We start from the raw sequence: 25,237 nt of genomic DNA, 5'->3' as shown, positions 1-25,237 counted from the left end.
TCAGCTAGACAAGTATGTTCCAAACCGTAAATACCGGTGGCCACTTACTTCCTTTCGTCCGTGAACCCTTTTAAACAGGCCGCGTGCCCGACACGACGTCAACAAGTCTCTCTCTCTTGCTTGCTCTCTCTCTCACCCGCTCACTCACTCTTTCTTGCCCGCTCTCATCGTAGGATTTGTAATCCCTCAAAATAATCCCCATTTTTAATAAATGTACCTGTAATCTGATTACATGTTTTTCCCTGTAAGGGAATACAGACGCTCCCCTACTTACGAACATTCGAGTTACGAACAACGGTACATACGAACATTTCTGCGCGTACAGTATGTCGAAAAATGTTCGGAAAGAGATGCTGTAAGTTCGACTTTGTATTGCGCGTAGTGCTTCTTTCCGCCGCTAATACCGACGCTTGGCGCTGTGAGAGCTCATTGGAGGCTCAGCAACGTGTCGAGGAGGAGGAGGAAGAAACGCCGGTCCCCATGAAGGAGGAAATAACTTTTGAAGCCGATTCCAGCGATGACGAAGAATCTCTCATGATATAAAATCCTCCTCTTCCTCCTCCTCCATCATCTCCTTAAGCATCGAGTACATCTTCCAAAAGTAAGTTAAACTTCATTTTATTTATCTTATTACGTACATGTACATACTGTGTGTGTGTGTCTCGCTCTCTCTTTCTAACATACGTAGTACAGTACAGTACTGTACGTATTCTCTCCATTTTATTACGTTTTTTTCAGTACAAACCAATGCAGGTTACTTGTACAAGCCTTAAACATACTTATATAAACCTTCAATATACTTATATAGGCTTTAAACATAAATTATAATACAAAATATAGCACTGAAGCAACTTACGAACAAATTCACCTTACGAACGATCGTCCGGAACGTAACTCGTTCGTAAGGTGGGGAGCGTCTGTACAGTTAATTTTTTTGAACCTCTCAGATTGGCTGGAGCCGGAAAGGAAATGATGTCGGCTTTAATGGTGATTACGTTTAAGTTATTTGCTGTTGGCGGTGTACAATATGTGAGTATTGCATGAGTGTCACCATTTTGAGAAAAGTCTGTCAAGGATGTTCTATGTGCGCCCAATTCTGTCACCATTTGAGACACCAGCGATAAACAGATCAATTTTAGTCATCAAACTGTATACTATTCATCCTGCACTTGTAAAAACAGGTCATCTTCATTTTCATTAGTGAATCGTTGTGCCTTTCAGGTTGACTCAGCTGGGCGTCACACTAGCGCCCTCTGTTGATGATCCGCTACCGCATCAACAGATGCAGGACGTGAATGTCCAACTCAACCAGGGACTACATATAAATGGACTGTCACTGCCGCTTAAATTCGCCATTGGGGGTCGTGGGGGGAGTGGGGGCTGTGGACCGGTGGGGTGCCTGGCGGGCCTGCAGTGCCCCGTCCTGGTGCGTTGGGTTGGGGGCGCGGGCTGTGTTGAGGTGGGGGGGGGGGCGCTCCTGGCTCCTTGGTTTGCTCTCCGGCCGGTGGCCCGGGGGTTGTCCCTTGGTGCTGCCGTGGCCTGGGGGGCCCTGAGGTGTTGCGCTTGCTCTGTCCTGGTGGGGGTCGACGGCTCCACCTCTTTGGTGGAAATTTTCATGCATGCCAGATCCACCACACCAGCATCTATCGAACTCAGACACAATATGCTTCTTCCTCTGGTCGTTGAATCGGTGGAGGCTGATGTCTGTGGATCTCACTCTGCTTCGTCTATCCTTCCTTCCTTTCCTCAGTCTCTCCTTTGGGCCCTTGAGGTCTCTCTAATTTGTTGGAATTTAGATGTTTCTGGGGTTGGTGAAAGACTCTGGTTGGTAACCCAGTGGGTAGTAGGTGCTGTATTTCACTTTCCTTTCTTTTCTTAGATCCTTCCTCGGGTCTCCTGACAACCTCACGACTCTAGCTGGATTCTGAACTATTCGGTTTAGGTGAACAGTATGGGATTTTTAATAGGTTTTAGGTGAACTAATGAATACACACCCACACGCACGCACACACACGCACATGCTCACCCACATACAAAATAGAAATTAATTTAAAAAATATATATATATATTTCTTTTTTTTAAAAGAGAGCAATGATGATGACATGTTAAATCGGTAAAATTACTGAATGAACAATACTAAGCTCGCCAGAAAAAAAAGAATAGCGGACATCGACACAGTGTACATGGAATATGACAACCTGACTGACATTTTTTTTATAAATAATCTTTGGAATGACCCAGCCAGGGATTGAACCCACAACCTTCCAGTCTCAGGTTAGACACTCTACCACTAGGTCACTGAGCTGGTCATGCTTAGTGATCTATGTAGACACACGATTAAATTTTCAAACACTATAATGTAATCATAATAATAAATACATTTAGAATGCAATAAATTGATACAATAAAAAATATTTCCAAGAATACAATAAATCGGTACAATAAATATTAGGGGTGTGCCAAAAAAAATTGATTCTCATAAGAATCACGATTCTCATTTAGTACGATTCAGAATCAATGTTAAATGTCCCAAAATCGACTTTATTTAAATTATTTTATACTGTCCTGCCTTTGTCTGTGTGTGCCTTTATTTAGAGCGCTGTTCATGTTGAACCCCATTTGGCCCTAAGGCTCAGTGTGGTTGCACGCGGTCTGATACTGTTAAGTTGTAGCCACATTCGAGAGTAGAAGGAAAAAGTCACGATCAAGTTATTCCAATAAAAGTTGTGTGGAGCCGTTTTTTTGAGTGATAAAAATGACTGTAATGAAGAGTGATTGCCAGTAGATGGCAACAGTAGCTTTGACCAGAGGAGAGCCAGCATGTTAGTGGAGTAGGTGGGAGCATATGGAAGAGCATTTGCGAAAAGAAATTTGTCAAGACTTGGGAAATTACCGGGTGATGACTCCTATCTTTAACTTACCCGTTCACCGGATGAAGCTTCGTGTTTAAACAACATCGAGCTAGCACGCCACAATGAAACCAAAGAAGCCACGTAGCAAACGTCATAGGGCTGTTTCGCTGAAACGCCCCCCTTGTCAAGCCACCAGGTGATCACGCGTCTCCTTGACTTTACCGTTTACCGGATAAAGCTCCGTGGGGAAACTGCATCGAGGAAGCACGCCACGGATCCAAAGGATCCACGCAGTAAACATCAGGAGATGCAGCTTCGGGGGAAAGCTGCATCGCCATCGAGGTGAGCTAAATTTCATAACTTCAAGATGACCCCTTTCACTGTCCATCAGCCCATGTCATATGATGCCTACTGACCATTTGTACCGACGTCACGTGATCACGTTACTGCCCTACGACGAACGACCGAAGGAAATAATTGTTGAATAGAAGTGTACGTGACCCGGAGCGACTTAGCGACTGCTATTTTACAAATTAAAAGTTATTATTGCCCATCGAGCCATGGAATCTACTACTTCAACCTAAGGTCGCCTGTCAGTCGAAGTTGCACATTTAGTCGGGACTCATAGAGCGCGATATTTACTTTAGTTTGAGATCGCTAGTTTGAAAACAGCCCCTTACCTTCTGTTGGCTGCTGTTTTTACCAAAGTTAATCAAATCGCCGACTTTGCCGGAATTCACACCTTGCACGACCTATATCAATATGTAGTCAATGCCGTCTCTTCTGATTTAAACGCTTGTCGCTGGCTGAGTCTCTGGGACGAGATGCTCCGCTCGCACCGGGGGACAATATACCTCGTAATGCAAAGGTAAAACTTGTTTATCATGCTAACTGACTTATTTTTACATAGTCCGTTCTATATTGAAACGCTGTGATGTTATGTTATGTTACTATGTTTACTAACATGGAACAAATGACTATCGTAGTGGTAAGCTATGCAGTCATTTCATGAATATGATTCCAGCCGGCTCCAGAGTGGAAAAACTCCAAGCACAAAGACGAAATCCGCCATTATTAAACAGTCGAATGCACTTAATAGTTTTCAAGAAGGTGCATTTGAAAACTAAGCTGTGCGTTCGTGCAGTTGGAGTTGGCTGGCATCTGGCTTGTTATTGTGATTTGAAACACGCAATTCGACACCTCTGTTACAATCTTTGTAAACATTTGGTTTACTCCTTTGTCTGTCGGTACAACCGACCGCACAGCAAGATGTGACCATTTTATAAGATAATCAATTTGATAAAGGACTTTACGCTGTACTACATTCAATGGTTACAATACAGGCAAGTGTCTCTTTTGCGGTCCAGCGTCCCTGAGGGGGCGTTCCCATGAGGGCTGTGACGTCACGTGCAAAAGGTCATTGATATCTATTGCCTCGTGTGTTACAGACTATGTAAATGTGGAGTTATAGATAGCAGTGCATGATAAGTAAAAAAATAAAAATAAAAAAACACAAAAAACTGGTCGGGTCAGTTCGGCTAAAACCACTGAATAAATGAAAGTATCAAAGATATATTGGATGCCGTGCAGAATAAGGAACATGAGGCTTGTGGTAATAAATGCAAGTGCAGCAAAAACAAAGTATTTTTTGTAATGTACCTTTATCCTTACATTAGATTGTGAATTCAGCACCAGAACCACTCAAGCTCCTCCTGTTGCAGTGTAAAGAAAGGTAAACATGTTTTTTTTCTTCACATCGAAAAAAGTAAATATGTTTATGATGACTTGTATTCATTTATTTTTTATTGTGCACATCAGGTAGCAGACGTCGAGATGATCATTAGATGGCATTATGCTGACTGTGGTGTGCATCATGTTGCACAAAGGACAATGCGTTCACCTCTCCTAGAAAGTATGCGCCATCAAGGTGGATGAGACTGCACACCACTTGTAAATAACTCAGTCAATTGTAAATAGATACTTGGATAATTTTGTAGTTGGATAATTGGTTTTTGGAACAATATTGTTTTTTTTCCTGAACTGTTTGAAGTTATTTTGAAGAAAACAAAACTTTTTATATGTTTGACCTGTAATAAAAACAAAAAGTATTGCTGTCAAAGTTGAATTTTTACTCTGAATGCATCTTTTCACAAAACCTTCGATTTATCCGTTTATTTTTTTCAAAAACAGAATTTTTCGGGTAAACTTGCCTCTTTTCTACTGCTGATTACTCAAGAATGAACTTTTTTTTTCTGATGAAAGATTAGGGTTTAAGCTTTCTTTCGGTAGGTCCCATGTTATATACCCATAGAACACAATATTCGGTAGGCTTTCAAAAATTGGTTAAAATCCTGTAAAATGTCTGGCACTGAGGGGATGGCAGCGCTGCAAATGGCTGGCATTCAATGAGTTAATAATCAATATTTAATACTCAAACTTGTTATGCAAGTAATGCTGTTCTTATTGCACCGAGCCTCCACTTTTCATCTTTGTCATTACTGGTAGCCTTCTGATGTGGCATCTCCCTAAAAAAAAGAAAAAAGCCAAAGAAAACGCAAAACACAGCTGGAGTCTCACAATATTTGCTGATGCCAGGCAAAGTGACAGTTTGGTTCTTATAGTATTTGGGGGGTGCATTATCTGACTTTGAATGCATACTTTCTGGCTCTGCAGTTGTGCTTTTAATTTTTTATTTTTCTTGCAGTCCCGGAAAGCAGTCCGTGCCCTGAAAATAATCTGGTCCCCGAAAGCAGTTCAGTCCCTGAAAGCAGTCCAGTTCGCGAAAATAGTCCAGTTCACGAAAGCAGTCCAGTTCACAGTCCGGAGCCCGTTAGCAGTCCGGAGCTCAAAAGCAGTCCAATCCCCGAAAGCAGTCCAGTTCCCGAAAGCAGTCCGGCCCCTGTGGCAGTCATTTTGGTGTGTGTGTTCGTGGTGCTTGTAGTCCTCGCCCTGATCTTTATCTGTTTGAACAGGAAGAGACGGGGGTCAGTACAGTTTCAAGGACCAAACTAACAATATCCCCCTAGAAACCGGCTCTGTTGCAAACAGGCTTGTGACATAGATGCTACATACTGTACACTTGACTCACTCGTTAAATGCAAATAGATTTAACTAATGAGCCTCTTAATGTGGCACTGCCCACTGTGCTAAGGCGGGGGAAGCAGGGACTGAGTGGGGGGAACGTTTATAAGAATAACAATTTGGTCATTCATTGGAGAAGCAACACATTTCAAAAGGTTAACTTTTACACATATACTGTACAATCCTGAGAAAAACAAAACAAAGATTCATTACACTTTATTCATTTATTACAGTTTGTTTTTGCTGTCTCACTAAATGATACGTGGGTGTGTTCAACTAAAATATCTTCTTATTTGTGAAACACAACATCAGCAACAAAATCACTGTTCAAGCATTTGATACACATCAGATGTTTAAGAGAAACTTTTACAACTTTGTATCCTTGAAAACTAAGTAATCTTTTTTTAATTGAAGTCGTGTTTTCAAAAAAGTATTTTTCCAGCCCATTGTCACGTCTCCCTCCTCAATAAAGGATAAAACTGTGTGTTGTATTATAATTTCCACTTCATATTTGACACAAAAGAACATTTTGTTCAATTATTTGATTTGCACACTAAAAACAGTTAGGTCAAAAGTAATCCAATTATGGATAAAAAATGGACCAACCCACTTTATGGTTCAATTTGACCAAACTTTATGGGTTTTGTACAAAATCAACCAGTTTTTGACCCAGAATTTGGTCAAATTAACCCAAGTAGAATATCTGGCCCAATATTATGGGTCATTATATACAAAATTACACTTTTTTTACCGAAAGTTTGGTCAACTTGATCTAAGTAGATCTGACCCAATTTTCTGGGTTTTATACAACAACAAAAAAATGACCCAATTTTTGACCAATCTTTGGGTCAAATTGACGCAAATAGATAATCAGATTAAAATTTCCGGGTTTTTTAATAAAACAAAAAATGACCAAATTTTTTACCCAAAGTTAGGTCAAATTGATGCAAGTAGAGGATCTAACCGAACTTTCTGGGTTGTTTTATATAAAATTACCCAATTTTTTTACCCAAAGTTGGGTCAAACAGACCCAAATAGATGATCTAATCCAACTTTCTGGGTTATTTTATAAAACAAAAAATAACCTAATTTTGTACCCAAAGTTAGGTGAAATTGATGCAAGTAGAGGATCTAACCCAATTTTGTGGGTTGTTTTGTAGAAAATTACTCAATTTTTTTTACCCAAAGTAGGTCAAACAGACGATCTGATCCAGCTTTCTGGGTTGTTTTATGCAATATGACCCAATTTCTGATCCAAATTTGCTTCAAATTGACCCAAGTAGAGGATCTGTCCATTTATTTTATTTTTACCCATAAAAAGGTCATTTTTGATCCAACTGTTTATATAGAGTGAAGACCTGAAAAACTTTATGTAAATAATCTATAAATTAATCAAAAAGAACATGTTTATAAAGTTACTGTTGAAGAAATTGTGTCAATGAATGTAATTTTATAAGTCTCGCCCTGATCTTTATCTATTTGAACAAGAAGAGACGGCCAGTGCAGTTTCAAAGGCCGAACTGACAATATCCCCCTAGGAACCGGGCGGTGCCGGGCAAAGCGACCTTCCGTACGCCACATTTCCTGCGCCCTCCCGCGGGCGGGGATTCGGCGCTGGGCTCTTCCCTCTTCACTCGCCACTACTGAGGGAATCCTGGTTAGTTTCTTTTCCTCCGCTTAGTAATATGCTTAAATTCAGCGGGTCGTCTCATCCCGGGCCTGTTGTGAAGGCTTGCAACATAGATGATACATAAACTTGACTCACTCGTTTAATGTATCGAGATACCTTAATACTGTATGTTCTATCCGCCCTCATTGATGGCATTCTGATTAATATTGTGTTTGTAGAATATGAATTAAGCAGAACAATTTACCCATTTTGATCCATCTCAGTCAGGGGGCGGCCATTTTGTCACTTACTGTCAACTGAAAATGACATCACAGTGCCTAAGGCAGGGGTCTGCAACCTGCAGCTCTGGAGCCACATGTGGCACTTTAGTCTCTCTCATGTAGCTTCCTGTGGCTTTAAAACATATGTATTTTTATTTTTAGATAAAATATTCTTTAAATAAATTAATTATTTAGATAAAAAAAAAGAGACTAATTACATATTTGAAAAAAATCCAGTCCAAATTTTCAAGTTGGATGAAAAAGTTTTTAAAAATGTCCAAAAAGGAAGAGGAAAAGCAGAAAATTACCATAAAATGTCCATGAAATTGCCTAAAACAGTCAGATTTTTTTTTTAAATGACAGAAAATAAAATGTTTAAAAAGTAACTGTAAAATGTCCGCAAAAAAAGAACAAATCCTGAAAATTACCATAAAATGTCCACAACATTCACAAAAAAAGTCAGAAAATGTATTTAAGAAAAGGCAGGAAAGAAAATGTTCAAAAAATAACTATAAAATGTCCAAAAACAAGAAGGAATCCCAAAAATTACCACAAAATTACATAAATCTGTCCAAAAAAATTATTGCAAAAAGGGCAGAAAATAAGTTTTAAAAAAATAGCCATAAAATGTCCAAAAAAGGAGGAAGAGGCAGAAAATTACCACGTCTATAAAATTGTCAAAAATGTAAGAAATTTGACCAAAAAAAGCAGAAAAGTAAAACAAAAATTATGAAAAATTAAGCACAAAAAATTACACACACAAAAATTGTAAATAAAAACAATGAAAGATTAAAGGTAGAAGAAAATGAATCTCATGGATGCTGCATATTTTTCTTGTTATGGTGTAGCTCAAATTCGCACTGTCTTGGGCCCTCAGTACATTAGACTAACACTAACACACTGTTTCTTTTATCACAATCTTCAAATGTTTTGTGGCTCCAGACAGATTTTTGGTTATTTATTTGGCCTAAAAATGACTCTTTTGACAGTAAAGGTTGCCGACCCCTGGCCTAAGGGCTCAGGTAACGACCGACACGACTCACCGCTTTTCAGGCTATTGTCATGTGACATTTGTTGTAAAGAACATTTTTGCCTCTGTCTTTGAAATGCCGATTACCGTACACGTGCTGAGATTGGGACAGGACAGGCGGGCATTGGTGAGGCCGTTAAGTTATTTGCTCATAAAATTAACAAATTGTTCAGTTATGGGAGAAGCAGCACATTTTCAAAAGGTTAACTTTTACAGCTTTGCAGCCTTGAGAAAAAGACAAAAGTGTGAATTAATTATTGCTTTACCCTCAATAAATGATAATTGGGTGCATATGAAATGTTCCACTTTATTTGTGAAACAAAAATATAATCACAAAAAAGTTTTGTCATTTGATACACATCAATTGTTTGAAGGCAATATTTTTTTAAACTTGCAGCCCAGAAAAAAAAAAAATATGTAGAAGAAAATATTTTGAATAGTTTTTATTACCAGTATGGTGCCTCCCAAGAAATAACTGGTTGTGTTCTGCTAAATTGACCACTTACGTTTGACACAAAGTAGAACAAAACACATGGTTCAATTGACATCCTCAGAAGTTTTAAAGGCTGATGTTTACAGCTTTGTAGCCATGAAAAACTATACAAAAGATCTTTTTTTCCTTTTTTTTTTTTTTAATTGTGTTTTGGAAAAGTAATTTTGCAAGCCCATAGTCAATTGAATTTTCCACTTTATTTTTGTACATTCAGTCATTTGAACTAGAACATTTCACCAAATTAGTTACATTTCATAAAGAAGGCTGTCATGGATATACTTTAATCATACATATTCTATATAAGTGCTGTATCAAAAATTCAGAAAATTGTAGCAATATGTTAATAAGAATTGTATATTCCCATATGCATCAATTTTCGATACGGCTCACCGGTATCTGTATTCGAGTCGCAGCCAGGTAAGCCTCAGCCATCTGACTTTTGGCGAGCTGTGAGCAGAAGAACTAAACACGCTTCCGTTTAATGGCAGAAGTTACAATAAACGTGTGAATCCAACTTCCCATTCATACAAGAGAATAATTCATGACTGCCTGTGAGTATATACGTTCAACTAAACAGACTCAGATTCCACGTAAATTGTGAACACATCAGGGGCGTGCAGTGACCTTTAGAGGGGCAGGTGCTCAAAGCAAAAAGAAAACGGGCACATGATAACGTGCCTGCACTAACCACAAGGGGTGTTAAAAAAATATTCTGCAATATATCGCGATATTACAGTGCACAATTCTCAAATTGATTCAATATGCGGCCAAATCGATTTTTAAGTATCACATTTGATGGAAATATTCCAAAAAATGTCTTACTTTGGGTTCACATTTTAAGCATGGAAGAATGTTATATTAATAGAACATTAAGCCTTAATATTTTATGTCAGTGCTGTTCAAACATGAAACAGACTGCAACCTGTTTGTTAAATACAGTGGCTTATAAGCCTGAAGTTTCAGATAAATACATTTTCATACAAATCTTACATTGTACATGTACAAGTTTACTGATGAGTATTTTCTAAATTTGAGTAAAAGAAAAAAAATAGCAATAATCAATTTATAGATTTGCATCGGGATTATTCGAAATTGTTAGAGGGTGTCTATGTAGATATGTGTGTGCGTGCGTGTGTGTGTGGGGGGTATCCATTGTAAAATTCTTAATTGAAATAATGGCTAAACAATAAATCACACATAATGAAACTGTTGTTTGTCTGCAATGCCAATCACCATAAAAAGCGTTTTGACGTGTGTATTAAGAATAATTTATGAACAACCAATTGACATGAATAAAAACGATTATGTAAAATGTACATGAAATTTACATTTTAAATAACAAAACTAGGATTTTCCTATAGTGCAAGTAGCATAAAAAATGTATACTTATAATATATATAATATATACTTTGGCCATCAGTGCCAAAAGGGCATGTGCCCCGGCACCCATAACCCCCCCCCCCCCCCCACCCCCCCCCCCCCCACCCACACACACACCCTGCACGTGCCTGGAGCACATGGAGTCTGATATTCATTATTTCCCTTTCGTTGCTTTTTGTATCATGTTTGGTGGTGGAATTTTTTCTAATGTAAAATATGTGCCTTGCCCTTGGCTCGTTAAGGGTTGGGAAACACAAACAAACAAACAAAAACAAAAAAACAATGTGCTGCATATTCCCATATAAAAAAATAAATGAAATTAAAAAAAATTATTCTCTTCACAAAAAACATAAAAGTAGGCCTACATCATACTGACTAGATATGAGAGGATTATTATTAAATGCATCAACGTGTATGTAATGTGTACATTTTCTAGTGCAGCAGCAGTGACAAGTCAATTGTTCTTTGACCATCAAATCAGAGGACGGAGTAAGGATGACGTCATAAGGGCCAGATTTGCTTTGAAACCAATCAGGTTAAAGAAACTCCCGTTCCTACATCACCTTCAGTCGTGTTGGCAAGTGATTGTGAAGGCCTTGGACAGATTAGACAGATATGGCAGCATAGAGATTAAAAATCGAATTGTCCCAAAAAACAAAACAAACAAACAAAAAATACCGTTCACATTCTCTTAATGCAAGCAGCGGACAGCGCTATATTACAGACCGCAGGTGTACCTAATGTTGAGTCCGGTACGTGTGCGTGCCAGGTGTCACGTGACGCTCGACGTGCGCGTCAACGTTCGAGGACGCGCGCGCCGGTGCGGGCGGGACGTGGCCTTGCAGTCAAACTTGAGTGCGCTGGCCCTTTAAGGTTTTAAGGATTTGGGGAGTGACGCGGATATGAAACCCAGTTAGTTTATCCTTCTTTCTCGCTATGAAAAATATTTGGACAAACTAGACTAGCAGCTGTCAGACGGCTTTAATTAGCCAATTATGTTACTGGTTTACTTGACTTGTTGAAGGACGCGAGCGACGCTGCGGAAGAGCGACGACGGGCAGAAAGTGTTCCTCCCCCGACCGCCTTTGGGAGATTATACTCGGATAACTTTGGAGAAGTTCTTTGTATTCGGGGCGGTGGAGAGGGCTTGGCCAGCGGGCTGAACATGGACTGGGGCACCGAGCTTTGGGTGAGTCGCTGCCGAATAAGCAACGCGATCAGGAGGACTCTTGCTAGCTTTCGCTAGCAGCCATTCTTGTTTGAATTCCTCGGGATGGTGCGTTCACGGTCAGCGCCCCTTGGAAACTGCGAGTTTTAGAAAGTTAGTCCACGTTTGCAGGATGGCACACACTCGCAGGCCACTTCATTAGGTACAAGAGTTGCATAAATCCGGGCCCATTTTGCTAGGTTGGACTCAGTAGATCGTGCAGGTTGTACCTAATGTAATGTCCGAACACCACTGGCAATGTAATTGCACATCAAGGTTGTCACGTCACCCTTTTCAAGTGCTCTTCCGTGCACACATCTTCAAGGTGGCCCACAGGGTTACGTTGCAACCACTGGGAATAGTGTGTTTCCTTGTTGACACTTGGCTCCCATAGAGATGGCAACACATGCTCAGTGTCATTTTGATTTGAAAACATTTGAAAGATTCTTCAACTGTTAATCACATTCATGTCCACCACAAGATACTAACCGTATGTTGCATTGTCATTGCGTCGTAAACAACAATGGTAATTATCATTGTACAATAATAATTGCAGTTCTGTGCTAGCAGACGTTCAACTGCTTTTAGTTTTATGACAGAAAATTGAAAATAATGTTTCAGACAGAAACCTCTGTCGTTATTGTTCGCTGTTTGCAGCACTAGAAATGTAAATATTCACCTAATAGAGGACAAGTAATGATTAGACACGATAGGTAGCAGATAAGTGTCATGATAAAAACTTCTATCGTCTACCCGATGTACTAGGGCTGAATGATTTTGAGATTTTTTTTTAATTGCAGCCTTTGCGATTTGAAAATTGCATTCTACTACATTGCAATGTCTATTTCAATTGTATTACTTGTTCAGTCCTGCAATGCATTCAACTTTTGATGTAGGGATTAAAGAAGTGGAGAGAGATGCTTGCTGAAGGCGTATGGACGCTGTGCACAGAGACATTTTTAGTTGTCAAATAAGTGTAAAAATACGTCAACTGCTGTAAACCTCAATTTGAACTAGAGAGGGAGAATTGCTCTGTTTGTCTGGGAGGTGTGCCTCTTCTAAAAAAGGGGAAAACATGGCTGGATTTGCTGTGTAATGGTTCAGTTGCTTCTAAGCATTCGTCATGGGTTCAGTTCCCATTCATTCACATGCAAATGACAATGGTCGTCTTCTACATACCGGATACCAGTCCGGGGTGTAGTTTGTCTTTCACCCAAAGTCAATAGTGTGCCGCACGATACACGTCACCACACTTGATTAATATTCAATGTGGGGGTCAAACTCGGTGAGTCAGTCATGCTAGACTCATGTAACAAGTCTACAAGATGTGTACTGAGCTACTGGACATACTGTTCATTGAAAAATTTCAACTCCTTTCCCAGCTCATCAGTACAGCACTAATATAATTCATTCAATGCAGAGTATGAAGAACATATGAAGGAGTACTGTTAGAATTTCTGCCTACATGATGTTTGATCAATCTGTGGCTATCCATTGCATTACTGCTTAAAGCATCGCAATACCGATGCTATTTATGTTAGCAGTAAGCTAGTGGACCGAAAGGCTAAGCGATTTGGTTGTTTCAAATGGACAAGGTGTAATTTGTTTATTTTTATGTTTAGCTTGACTTTTTTGAAGAAATGTTCAGTAATTGCATCAAATCGGAGGGGAAAAAAAGTTTCTGGCTAAGCAATTTGGTTGTTTCAAATGGACAAGGTGTAATTTGTTTCGTTTTAGATTTAGCTTGATTTTTTTGGCCATGGCTCGTATCTCAAGAAATAGCAGAGTCACTCATGTTAAGGCAAAACTATATGCCCTGTTTCCATTCGCCTTTGCCACTTACAGGGCCTAAAACTGAGACACATTTGGTCTGAAAACACTTAACAGGCACTATTTCTCTTGTCCTGAGTGGTATGTTGCCACACTTTTTGTACTATTTGTCCACATTTATTCCACAAAGAGCATTCTTTTAGCTGGAGGTCAAATAATTTTTTTCCGTGAGCATCAGGCCGCTGCAGCTACTAGCAACTTGTAAGGCAACAGCACAATAGTAGGCGAATAGTAAGTAAGCACATAAATGACGTCATGGATACAACTTGCACATGCACATTCTCTGACAGGCAGAAATGCATTGAAGAGATAAAGACTGGAAGGTTGCAGCCTCATTACAGTTTCTCCCTCGGGCCACAGTTTCCGTCCCTTTTTCTGTTCCGCGTGCTTGTGCAACAGACTAATTAGTTTTGCCCTACTTTGATTGGACGATTGTAGCGCCAGTGTGAAGAAGAAGTTCTTCACCCCACTTATTTGCCGGATTTTTCTCCCTGATCCTCTGCTTATTTGCATTTTTTTACTTGATCCCTTGTTTAAAAAAAACAAAAAAAAAAGTCTTGTTGTTTTTGGATAAGGCAATTACATTGAACGTCAATTATTCGTGAATTTTTTGTTGTCTATCCACAGCATATAATGGGGCTTCATTATACCTTGCTAAAAGGTTATGACATTGTGGTTATCGATGCTATTCATGAACTCATCTGTGGTATTTTTTCAGTGTTTCCCACACCATGTTAATACTTGGGTGGGGCATCCAAGTAAATTGGCCACCACCCAAGAAGTTTTCAAGAATATTTATAAAAAAATATATTTAAAAAGAAAAAAAAAGTGCTGCGACAGGATATTGACATTTTGCACGTGACTTCACTGCCCCAATGGGAACGCCCCCTCCGGGACGCTGGACGGCAAAAGAGCCACTTTCCTGCATTGTAACCATTGAATCTCATACAGCGTAAAGTCCTTTATCTCATCGATTATCTTATAAAACGGTCATATCTTGCTGTGCGGTCGGTTGTACAGACACACAAAGGAGTAAACCAAATATTGCTTTTTATCGCATATCGACTAATGAAGACAAAAGATGTAGTTGGATAGCAGCAATCAACTGAAAGGACTGGCAGCCCACAAAGTATTCATGGGTTTGCAGCGATCATTTTTTGCAAGGTTAGTAGATAAATGTTGTAATTAGTAAATAAATGTTCATACATTTTACTAGTCATTGTACACTCTAACAAAGATTGTAACAGAGGTGTCAAATTGCGTGTTTCAAATCACATCAACGAGCCAGATAGTTAGCGTCCACTCCAACTGCACTCACATACAGATTAGTTTTAAAATGCACCTTCTTCAAAACTATCAAGTGCATTTGACTGTTTAATAATGGGAGATTTTGTCTTTGTGCTTGGAGTTTTTCACCCTGGAGCCGGCAGGAGTCATATTCATGAAATGACTGCATAGCTTGCCACTACGATAGTAATTTGTTCCATGCCAGTAAACATAGTAACATAACATCATCACGGCGTTTCAATATAGAACGGACTGTGTAAAAATAAGTCAGTTAGCATGAGCAACAAGTTTTACCTTTGCATTTCGAGGTATATTGTCCCCACCGCTGGAGTCCACCCACCCAAGTAGATTTCAAATCTGTGGGAAAAACAGTTTTACATTGTGTTTTGACATTTAGCTTGTGAACAATCATAGGCTACTGACTCCTGAAGCTATAGGAGTGTTAGCTTTTTTTTTTTTTTTTAACCTTTTTTTAATAGTAGGCCAATATGCCCGTCAGTATTGTTTTTTTGTTTTTGTTTTTTTACGTGTTGCTTAACCATTTGTGTTCAAATATACAGTACAGGCCAAAAGTTTGGATACACCTTCTCATCTAATGCATTTTCTTTATTTTAATGATTCTCACTGAAACTATGAATGAACACATGTGGAGTTATGTACTTAAAAAAAAGGTGAAATACTTGAAAACATGTTTTATATTCTAATTTCTTCAAAAATAGTCACTCTTTGCTCTGATAATTTTTTTGGTCCCTCTTGGCATTCCCTCAATGAGCTTCAAGAATAGTCACCTGAAATGGTTTTCCAACAGTATTGGAGGAGTTCACGGAGGTGAGAATGCCAAGAGTGTGCCAAGCAGTAATCAGAGCAAAGGGTGACTATTTTGAAGAAACTAGAATATAAGACATGTTTTCAGTTATTTCGCCTGTACATAATTCCACACGTGTTCATTCTTAGTTTTGATGCCTTCAGTGAGAATATACAATGTAAATAAATAGTCATGAGAGTAAAGCAAATTGACACATTGAATGAGCTGTATCTAAACTTTTGGCCTGTAGTGTACGTTGCTAAAGGGTTATACCAGCGCTGTTTGTTAGCCTGTCTCGGCTGTTTTTATTTTGCCTTGCATGTTAGCATTGAGCTAGCATCAATACCTAGGGCAAAATTATTTTAGTTGCATGTAATTCTCACTGGTTTATGATGGCAAAAATCAATTCACTACATGAGTTCCTATAGGAAAAAATCGGTTTGAAGTGAGAACAATTGGAAGTCAAACGGTGTCATCAAACAGATTGTGTTTCACTTTGCAGGTTCCCCTGTCACAGGTTTTGTGTCATGTTAACCTCAACAGTCACTCGTCTGGCATCTGGCCGCTGATCGCACTTAATCCTGCTGCTATTTAAAGGTGTGCGGTTTGCAAGACCAGTGTGGCGGCTCATGCTAATATGATAGCGAGCGCTAACCGGGCTTTTATTGGGGAATGGATATTAGATCCAGATCATGTCTTTATGAGCTGTTTAGGTGACTTGCGAGAGAATTGTCACACTAATTGTTTTGTATTAACAATCACAGCTACATCATGTGATTGAGGATCAATAGGTTCTTGTTGCCCTCTTTGAATGACCTCTGAGTGAACTCATCCCATAGGGAATTGCTTGAATTGTTAAAGCTTGTATTACTCTTCAAAGTAGTTTGTCTCATTCTTTGCTTTTGGTAAGCAAATGCTTTATCGTTTGGATTAAATTAGTTTGAAAGCATGAACCTGCCACCCGTATTTTAACTAATATACACTATACTGCCTTTAAAAATACTCAATTTTGCTATCTATTAAATTAAATTATTATTAAATTATTTTCTTTACTGTAGTTGGAGTTTTTCTTTGCACATGGAAGTGTTTCTATTATTCCCCCCAATGTAGCTAATTGTGTCAACCAATGTTAAAGCCACCACTGAAACCTCTTTTTCCAGTATTCGATTAGGTATTGTGTATAAACAATAAAAGTACACATATCTCAAGCATCTTATTCCATGATTAAAAACACACACCGATTAAGTATTAAAATAATAACACCCTGGGCAACGCCAACAGGTACCAGTCGCGTAATTGCAATGACATATCCGGTAGGGATGTAACGATATCCAAACATCACTATACAATATTATCACAATATGAAGGCCATATATATATATATATATATATATATATATATATATATATATATATATATATATATATATATATATATATATATATATATATATATAAAAAGGTCACAGCAATGTAAAAAAAATAGCTCATACTAACCACTCCTCCTCCACAATATTGTCCTTTTGTACATAACAGCAATGCTGATAAACAACCTACAATCTCTAATAACACTTAATATTGAGGAACTTTCTTGCTAATGCACGCACACATTGAGTTCCTCCACATATTGACTCGGGTTCACAAGCATATTACATTTCCCTTCATCTGACCATTAGCGTGGATTTTAAACATAGAAGGGCCAAAACATGCCCTGTGACAATTAAATTGCACTAAAAAACTAGCCATTAGAGGGTGCTAGAACTGCACAAATGGAAATCCAGAGGACTTTTTAAGATGTGCTTTTAATATCATGACATGACGACGACGATATTGTGGCAGTTTTAACATCGCGATATCACAATATTGCCGTTATTGTTACAGCCCTACCCGGTGTGTAAACAATAGCTGCCTTCATTCATTTCAGTGCTGGTTTGCTGATGTAATGGGCAAGAAAAATGCGGTCTTCTATCACCAAATACTGTGCCTATTCTGATTGGCGCAATCCTCAGCATGTCAGGTTTCATGTCCTTCCTTTGGGGGTAAGCATGCTGAGCACAACAAAATGTAGCTGGTGAAGCGAGTAAAAGCTGGCTGAATGTTTGTGCTGACCACAAATGGCAAAATGGCCAACTCCTGAGATGGATAAAAATGTAAACACAATATTCATCAGAATGTTGTGTTTAGACTAGCGAGGCGTGCGCATAGAACAAATAGTAAAGAACCATTTTGTCTTGACTTGTCTCACATTTTAAAATTGAGTTTTGGTAATTGAATTAAATGAATACAAAGTTTAGAAAACAATGAATAGGTTTTGTTTATTAATCGTGATTTCAGTATCTATCAAAAAATAATCGTGTTTGTATTGTAATTTTTTCCATCATCACCCAGCCCTACAAATCCAATATTGTTGAATGCAATTTTACAAAGCATTTTTGTGTGTGTGTGTGTGTGTGTGTGTGTGTGTGTGTGTGTGTGTGTGTGTGTGTGTGTGTGTGTGTGTGTGTGTGTGTGTGTGTGTGTGTGTGTGTGTGTGTGTGTGTGTGTGTGTGTGTGTGTGTGTGTGTGTGTGTGTGTGTGTGTGTGTGTGTGTGTGTGTGTGTGTGTGTGTGTGTGTGTGTGTGTGTGTGTGTGCGTGCGTGCGTGAAATAAAGCTGTGCAGGATTATGTTTGTAAAGGCAGAAGTTTTGACACAGCTCTTGTATTAGTAATTGGCAGACACTGGCCCTCGAAACCAGATCTTTGTATCATTGCCTGACTATGCTGTGAAATGTGTTTAAATGCTTGGTCTTTTGGTTAAAAATAATCATCTAAAAAAATGTGACACACAGTGATGTGACCCTTTTGTCCTAAAATGTTCCAGACAACATAATTACTTGGACCGTGAATAAATAGCACCACGTGTTGATGTTTCATGCTGATAGCCTCGGGTGGACTGGTCAGCTGACACTAAAATTGGGCATAGAGATCATCTGCAATAGTGGCCTTCTTTTTAATTGTATTTTTTTAGCCCTCTCAGTAAGACTGTACCATTTTGCAGGATTACCTCAGTGGGATGGGTGAACAAACGTCGATTGTCAGTTAGATGACCTTTTGTTTTAAGCCAGAAACCTTTTACTCTGTTGTGTAATTAGTCAAAATGTCGTCTCCGGAAGGGCGCAGAAGGGCCTGGCCCAACTTGTCAGGGTTCTCCTGTTCAATTTTCCCACCCCCTCTCCCTCCCACCTTCTCCTTAATACAATCACAAATAACCACAAATAAAGCTTTGGAGTGTCCCACGAGAGAAGATCAGCAATCTTGTCACTCACTCTTGATAGGCTTGTCTGAGTGCCCTTTTACTATGGAAATCTAATTCCACTAGGCTGAGAATGTTGAGGTTTGCAGCTGACGTGAAACGCAACGAACAAGTCTTATTTTATGTTACATTTGTTAGCAATTTGCTGTTGTCATGCGTCATATCATAGCAAGTGGTTGCATTAAATGAGTACCGACCTCATTACCATAATATGAATACAATGAGGAGGATAATCTGATGAGTGAAAAAGGTTGTGTTAAGTGTCTTAGTTGTGTTACTGTAGACACAAATAAGTTTTTAACATGCATGTTCTAAATCGCCCTTAGGCGTGAATGTGAATGTGAATAATCGTTTGTCTATACGGGCCCAACATTTGATGGCGACCAGACCAGGGTGAACCCAGACTCTTGCTAAAAGTCAGCTTGGATAGGAAGTGCTGTATATAGAAAATGAATGAATGTATGGTATACTGGCTTGTAATAAACAAAATAGAACATTTTGAACTCGAGTTCTCTTTAAATACTGTAAATGTTAAATACAAAAACCACAAATTTCTAACTGCACCCATCTATGAAAATGCCCAAACAAATAAAACTCTACCAAATGGGCACAGTTAGACTACACTTTGTGCTTGACTTCTTCTGTTGGCGCATGAAAATTAGGGATGTAATGATAACAGCAATTTGGTGATATCGCGATATTAAAACTCATCGCTGTTATGAGTCTGGTTGAATTCCATTTGTGACTTGTGCAGTTCTAGCACCTTCTAGTTTTTTAGTGCAATTTAATTTTCACAAGGCATGTTTTGGCCTTTGATAATTATCGTATGTCCGCGTGACCTTCATATCGTGATATCGTATCATGATGTTTGAATGAAGTTACATCCCTAACGAAAATAGGGCGCTATTAGCTACACTTCACCAACAGTTTTGGTTTTGGTGTTGAAAGCAACATTTGCTAACTTTGCAAACACTCGCAAACATTCGTCACCTCAGTAAAGGACTTTAACATCATGGCTTTTCCTCACATGGTTCTTGTGCGGCATAGCGACTTGTGTGGTGTCCATGTCAAGTTTCCAAGTTACCAAATATGGTTCTTTTCTCCATAAATGGCTACTATTTGAACGTGTGGAATGCTGCTGTTGAAAAGGACACGTGGAAGTGTTGGGGTGAGTCTGTGGCGTGGGCGTGCCTTGAACCTATAATTGCGCCAGACTTGGTAACATCTTGGTATATTTATGAATGGAATATTGGACAAGCAGCTGATGCAAAAGTACATTTATATGCATGTTTCTCGGGAGCCAGCCTACTTGGCTACATGCGGTGGGAATTTAAACAACGTCACATGAAGCAAGTTTATTGATCGCATTCCAGCCGGTGCAACATTATCTAAACATGATTCACATCCTGCAATGTCTCTTTTCCCTAATCAGTCCCTCGTGCGCAATTTAAATTTTTTTCTTTTTCTTTCCTAAGGACCGATGTGACGTCATCGAGAAGCACACGCACTCCGGGCTAGAGCTGGTGGAGAAGTATGTGAAATTTGTGAAGGAGAGGACAGAGATTGAACTGAACTATGCCAAGCAGCTGAGGTGGGCCTTGTCCTTCTCCTGCATCATCTGTTCCTAAGTGTGTGTGTGTGTGTGTGTGTGTATGCACTTGTACATACTATATTGTGAGGACCAAAATACGTCTTTAACCAACAGATTGAGGACATTTTTGTGAAGGGAGGACATTTTGGCCCGTCCTCACAACTCAAGACCTCTTTTTTACGGTCAAGACTTGGTTTTAAAGTTTAGGTCTGAATTGGGTTATGGTTGAGGTTAGGGTAAGGAATAGGGGTTGGCAATCATTTTTGATGGTTAGGTGAGGGGCTAGGAAATGCATTGTCTATGGATGTCCTCGCAATTATATAAGTACAAGTGTGTGTGTGTGTGTGTGTGTGTGTGTGTGTGTGTTCACATTTGAAAGGGCTGTTTATGGCATGTTTGTCTAGTCTCATGACTCTATTGGAACACACTGGCCTCATTCTCCAGCTGCAGTCCCACTGCTCCCTCCTCACGCTCGCTACTCCCACTCGTTGAGCATGCGCTGAGGAAGTGGGAGCAGACGGGCACATGACACCCAGGATGTGGTCAGAGGAACAATGAAATGAGGAAGCGCAGCACTGGGAAGAGAACGGGCGTGTTTTTTGTGTGTTTTTTTTTTTAAATACTCTATTGTTGACAATTGATGTATGATGTCATTGAACTTTCACTTTCATTTGCCCAAACTTCCTTATATTGCTTTGTTTGTTGTACAATGCATAGAAATAATACATACAAATACTCTGACACACTTCAGTTGTTGGATCGGTTTCAAATGTTCTGAGTGCAAGCCATTGGCTGAAGAAGAAACATAATAGAATAATAAATTTAAATAAAAAAAAAGAACTAGGATAAAAATGTCTCTTTCCTCTGCCATCATCCCTGTCTTCCAAATGCTTTTAAGATTCTTCACACTCCACTTTACCACTCAGCCACGCCGCCCCGTCCACTTCATTAGTCATTCATATGTATTTCATACCGTTTTCCTTATGTAAAATTGTGGTTAGTCTTTTGGCGGTCCAGATTCCAAACTCTGCGACAGATTTACATTATTTCCTTATGACATATATTGCTCTTGTTTTTGTATGATTCTGTCTCAATGTGAAACGGATGAATCACTAAAACGGACATTTTTTTGGATGCACTTTTGTCTTGTCTCAGGAATCTTTCAAAGAAGTTTAACCTAAAACGGAACAGCAAAGATGAGCCAGACAGCGGGTGAGCAAACTTAAAAAGTGCAGTCAATTTTAAATGTCACATACTCATTGGTCTAACAATCCTTCTTCGGGTGAAGACTAAATTGTACACTAGTACTTAAGTATTAAGTATATTTGTGGATTGCACTTGGTGTGAATTTTAAATATGACACTGTCAACAGCACACACATTGATCTACAATATATGCTGTAACTATAATTTGGTGTCTGAGAGGTTTAAACACCTCCACAAGAAGTAGGAATAAAAATATCACGAAGCTCTTATCCTGACTTCCCTTTTATAGTGTACTGTTATCTCATTGCCGTTTTCCTGAACTTGCCCTCTTTTCTTTTCCTCCCCACAATGGTTAGGCTCACCAGCTACCAGTCGTTTATGGACATCTTGAATGAGATGAACGACTATGCGGGCCAGAGGGAGCTAGTGGCTGAGAACATGCTGATGAACATTTGCGCCGACCTCACCAAATACCTGCAGGAGCTGAAGCAGGAGCGAAAGTCGGTGAGCTAAATAGATGGGCGTGAATTCAAGCATTACTTGAATTTGTAGTCATCCTCAAAATGTTCAACAAGAAACCTGCTGATTTGAAATGACTCCTGACACAATAGCAGAGGGAGCAAAGGTCTTGTTCAACTTATTTTATGGTCAAAGGGTCATTTTGTGACCGTGTTGCACACTGTTTTAATTAAAAACACACTTCACTCTTGAGCGCATGCCTTGCAGGCTTGTGGACAAAAGTATTGAGCCACATCTCTTCATCGATTCATTAAGCAAGCCTTGTATTAAATTCCTTAGTTTTCCCCTTAGTGAGTTGTACAACTCAATTGAATGCTTACAACTTTGTAGGGAAGGCACTTTTCCATAAAATCATGCTTGGATGAGGTCCATGTGAAAGAACCAATCAAAAACAAACTTTTAGGCTGAATTCCAACAAAGTGTGTGCCTTTTCTTTTTCTAAAAAGTAAACTTTCTGTAGGTGTGTCCCAATACTCTAGTCCTCGTGGCACTAGTCATTAGGGGAGGTTGACATGCGTCATGGTGATGTGGACATTGTGGACGTTCATTGAAGCCAAGCTGGATGTGCAGTGATGTGCCGTCTCTCGTCGAGGAGTCATTCCTTGGCTTCGTCTCATCGGATTATCAGACTGTCGGCAGACAAGACGTCTCAGGCAGACACACTGGCATTTGTCCTTTCCATTTTTGTTTTTTTCCATGGTGTTGTCACTATTTACCCTGTGCTTACACGCGCTCGTCTCCTCCCCCCCAAAAGCACCCACCCTTCCTTCCCCCTTAGCTGACTCTATTTTTATACATGTCTGCAGTATCTGATGGAAGCCAAGAAGGCCCAGCAGGCGTTGGAGATCACCAACAAGCAGCTAGAAAGTGTAAGTGTGGTCTCGTATCTACACTTTGTAACACATTAATGGGAGGGTTAAAATGGACCTGACAGTAGAAGTGCATTATGAAAGTTCATCATGACTAAAAATATAGCATAAAACATAATTACAATGATATACCACTATAAAGGGATCTAAATTAACTTTTTTTTGATGACTAGCCAACGTAGCTGGTGACTCTCTAAAGTTACTAGCCAAACACAATTTCCACCAGCCAATTTTTTTCCCCAGTGAAAATTTTCCCAGATTTTTTCTTTCTTTTTGAAGCCCCTAAACATAAAGTAACAGTATGTCTATTGTCTATGGCAGCATGTTATGTCAACATATAGTAAAGTTAATTTATTTACGGTACTCCCACATCCATACAGTCTGTGAAAGGCCTGCTCTTTTTTTCAAAACATTTTGTCCAACTCAACATACTTTTATACTCTTTCAATTAAGAGAGTATGGTGATATATCTTCAGTTTATGATTCTACACATTTAAAGACATGTTTAATTATTGATTTAAGTCAGAAAACTGCCCATCTCTAGGCTTGCATCATTCACATACAAATCTTATATAACTGCGTACTGTTTCTCACCTTAATTAGTTCGGTGCTTCCGACAGACCTTGACTCAATTTTTAACACTTCACGTGTTTAGCACTCGAGAAATACAATTGTTGGCGCTATTAATTACACTTGGCGAGTGTGGCGCTATGACTTGCCGGTATCTTTTCTGTATCGTGGTGCTTGAGGAGTGGCGATGTTAATGGTTCTTGGTGGAACAGAATTGTCAACAAATCGCTCCTCATGGTGGCGGTTTTCTGGCAAATCTCTACAGTTTTTTTTTGATTAATGTCATTCTTGTCAAAGTTGTCAAACCCGAATGAGTTCCAAGGGAGGGATGTGGACTCTTGCTAAAATTCTAATATGTTCATTGAGAAGGTCCAAGGAAGATACGTCGGCATGCTTCCCACGGCACCTCCAAAATAAAAGTCACTACACATCTCAGCTGTCAAAGCACCTTTATTGTGACAAGGTCTGACAATAACAGTGCCTCTAACGGCGCAAATGACATTTTCAGAGCTAGTTTTCCAGAAATGTGCACACTACTACACAACATCTTGTAAGTTTACTTCTAGCCTTGAAACTTGTATTATTAGCCAAACTGACAAGTAAATATTTATGACCACCCGCCAAATAGAATTTTAACCCGCATCTGGCGGGTTGGCGGTGTGTTAATTTAGAGCCCTGTCACTATATACATATAATTTTAATTTAGTCAGGGTTTTTTTTGTAATAAGGTACTGCATTTCCATGTACCAACACTGCATTCACATATCATGCTTCCCTGTTTTTTTATTCCTTCATGTTCACAGTGCACCTTGTTCTGTAATCCTTGTTGTATATTATAAGCAGTCACACTGTCATGCATTTTATTATTTTAAATTATGCACAAATTTTAGTTTGAAAACAAATTCTATTTGCGTTGCATGCAGCAGGTCAACACAATGCTTCCAAGATGAGAGCTTTTGACTGTTCTGCAACAACCACAATAAAGGCTCACTCTATTTGATGTCCTTTCCAAGAGTAAATCACAGAGTCTTCATCTAGTTTGTACATTCTGAAATCAACATGCTTTCATTGCTAATGTTCTTCCTTTTACTTGCTGTCATCTTTCCAGAGTAAAAAGCGCTTTGAGCGGGAATGGCGAGAAGCAGAGCGTGCGGCGCAGAATGCCGACAAGACGGACCAGGACATCAATGCCACCAAGGCAGATGTTGAAAAGGTAAAAACGGTAGTGGCGTTTATTTTTATTCAGTCATAATGTGTATAATGTAAACTTTAGTGACTACTTACTTTCTCGGAAGGCTAAGCAACAAGCTCACATGAGAGCGCACGTGGCAGAGG

General features: G+C 39.3%; 1 protein-coding gene and 1 long non-coding RNA gene across 5 annotated transcripts in view; both read left to right on the top strand.

Annotated features, from left to right (window-relative positions):
- The first annotated feature begins 2,822 nt into the window (after positions 1 to 2,822).
- Positions 2,823 to 4,972, top strand: LOC144044326 (uncharacterized). Its single transcript, XR_013291253.1, has 3 exons — positions 2,823 to 3,195; positions 4,530 to 4,585; positions 4,672 to 4,972. It is a non-coding gene; the product is annotated as an uncharacterized LOC144044326 (long non-coding RNA).
- Positions 4,973 to 11,541: 6,569 nt separating this feature from the next.
- Positions 11,542 to 25,237, top strand: part of trip10a (thyroid hormone receptor interactor 10a) — a 28,507-nt gene continuing 14,811 nt past the window's right edge. For 3 of the 4 annotated variants that reach the window (XM_077557532.1, XM_077557531.1, XM_077557530.1), the window contains exons 1-7: positions 11,543 to 11,916; positions 20,624 to 20,739; positions 21,895 to 21,951; positions 22,301 to 22,448; positions 23,270 to 23,332; positions 25,011 to 25,115; positions 25,198 to 25,237. The exon at positions 25,198 to 25,237 is cut by the window's right edge and continues 89 nt beyond it. In XM_077557532.1, the coding sequence (XP_077413658.1) occupies positions 11,893 to 11,916; positions 20,624 to 20,739; positions 21,895 to 21,951; positions 22,301 to 22,448; positions 23,270 to 23,332; positions 25,011 to 25,115; positions 25,198 to 25,237 (553 nt within the window). In that variant the 5' untranslated portion in view covers positions 11,543 to 11,892. Of the gene's footprint in view, positions 11,917 to 20,623; positions 20,740 to 21,894; positions 21,952 to 22,300; positions 22,449 to 23,269; positions 23,333 to 25,010; positions 25,116 to 25,197 lie in introns of all 4 variants that reach the window. The other variant, XM_077557529.1, reaches the window with a different exon arrangement.

The sequence above is a fragment of the Vanacampus margaritifer genome, chromosome 2 (genome assembly GCF_051991255.1).
Source record: "Vanacampus margaritifer isolate UIUO_Vmar chromosome 2, RoL_Vmar_1.0, whole genome shotgun sequence".
Lineage (NCBI taxonomy): Eukaryota > Metazoa > Chordata > Actinopteri > Syngnathiformes > Syngnathidae > Vanacampus > Vanacampus margaritifer.
This window is presented reverse-complemented; position numbering and strand designations above follow the sequence as displayed.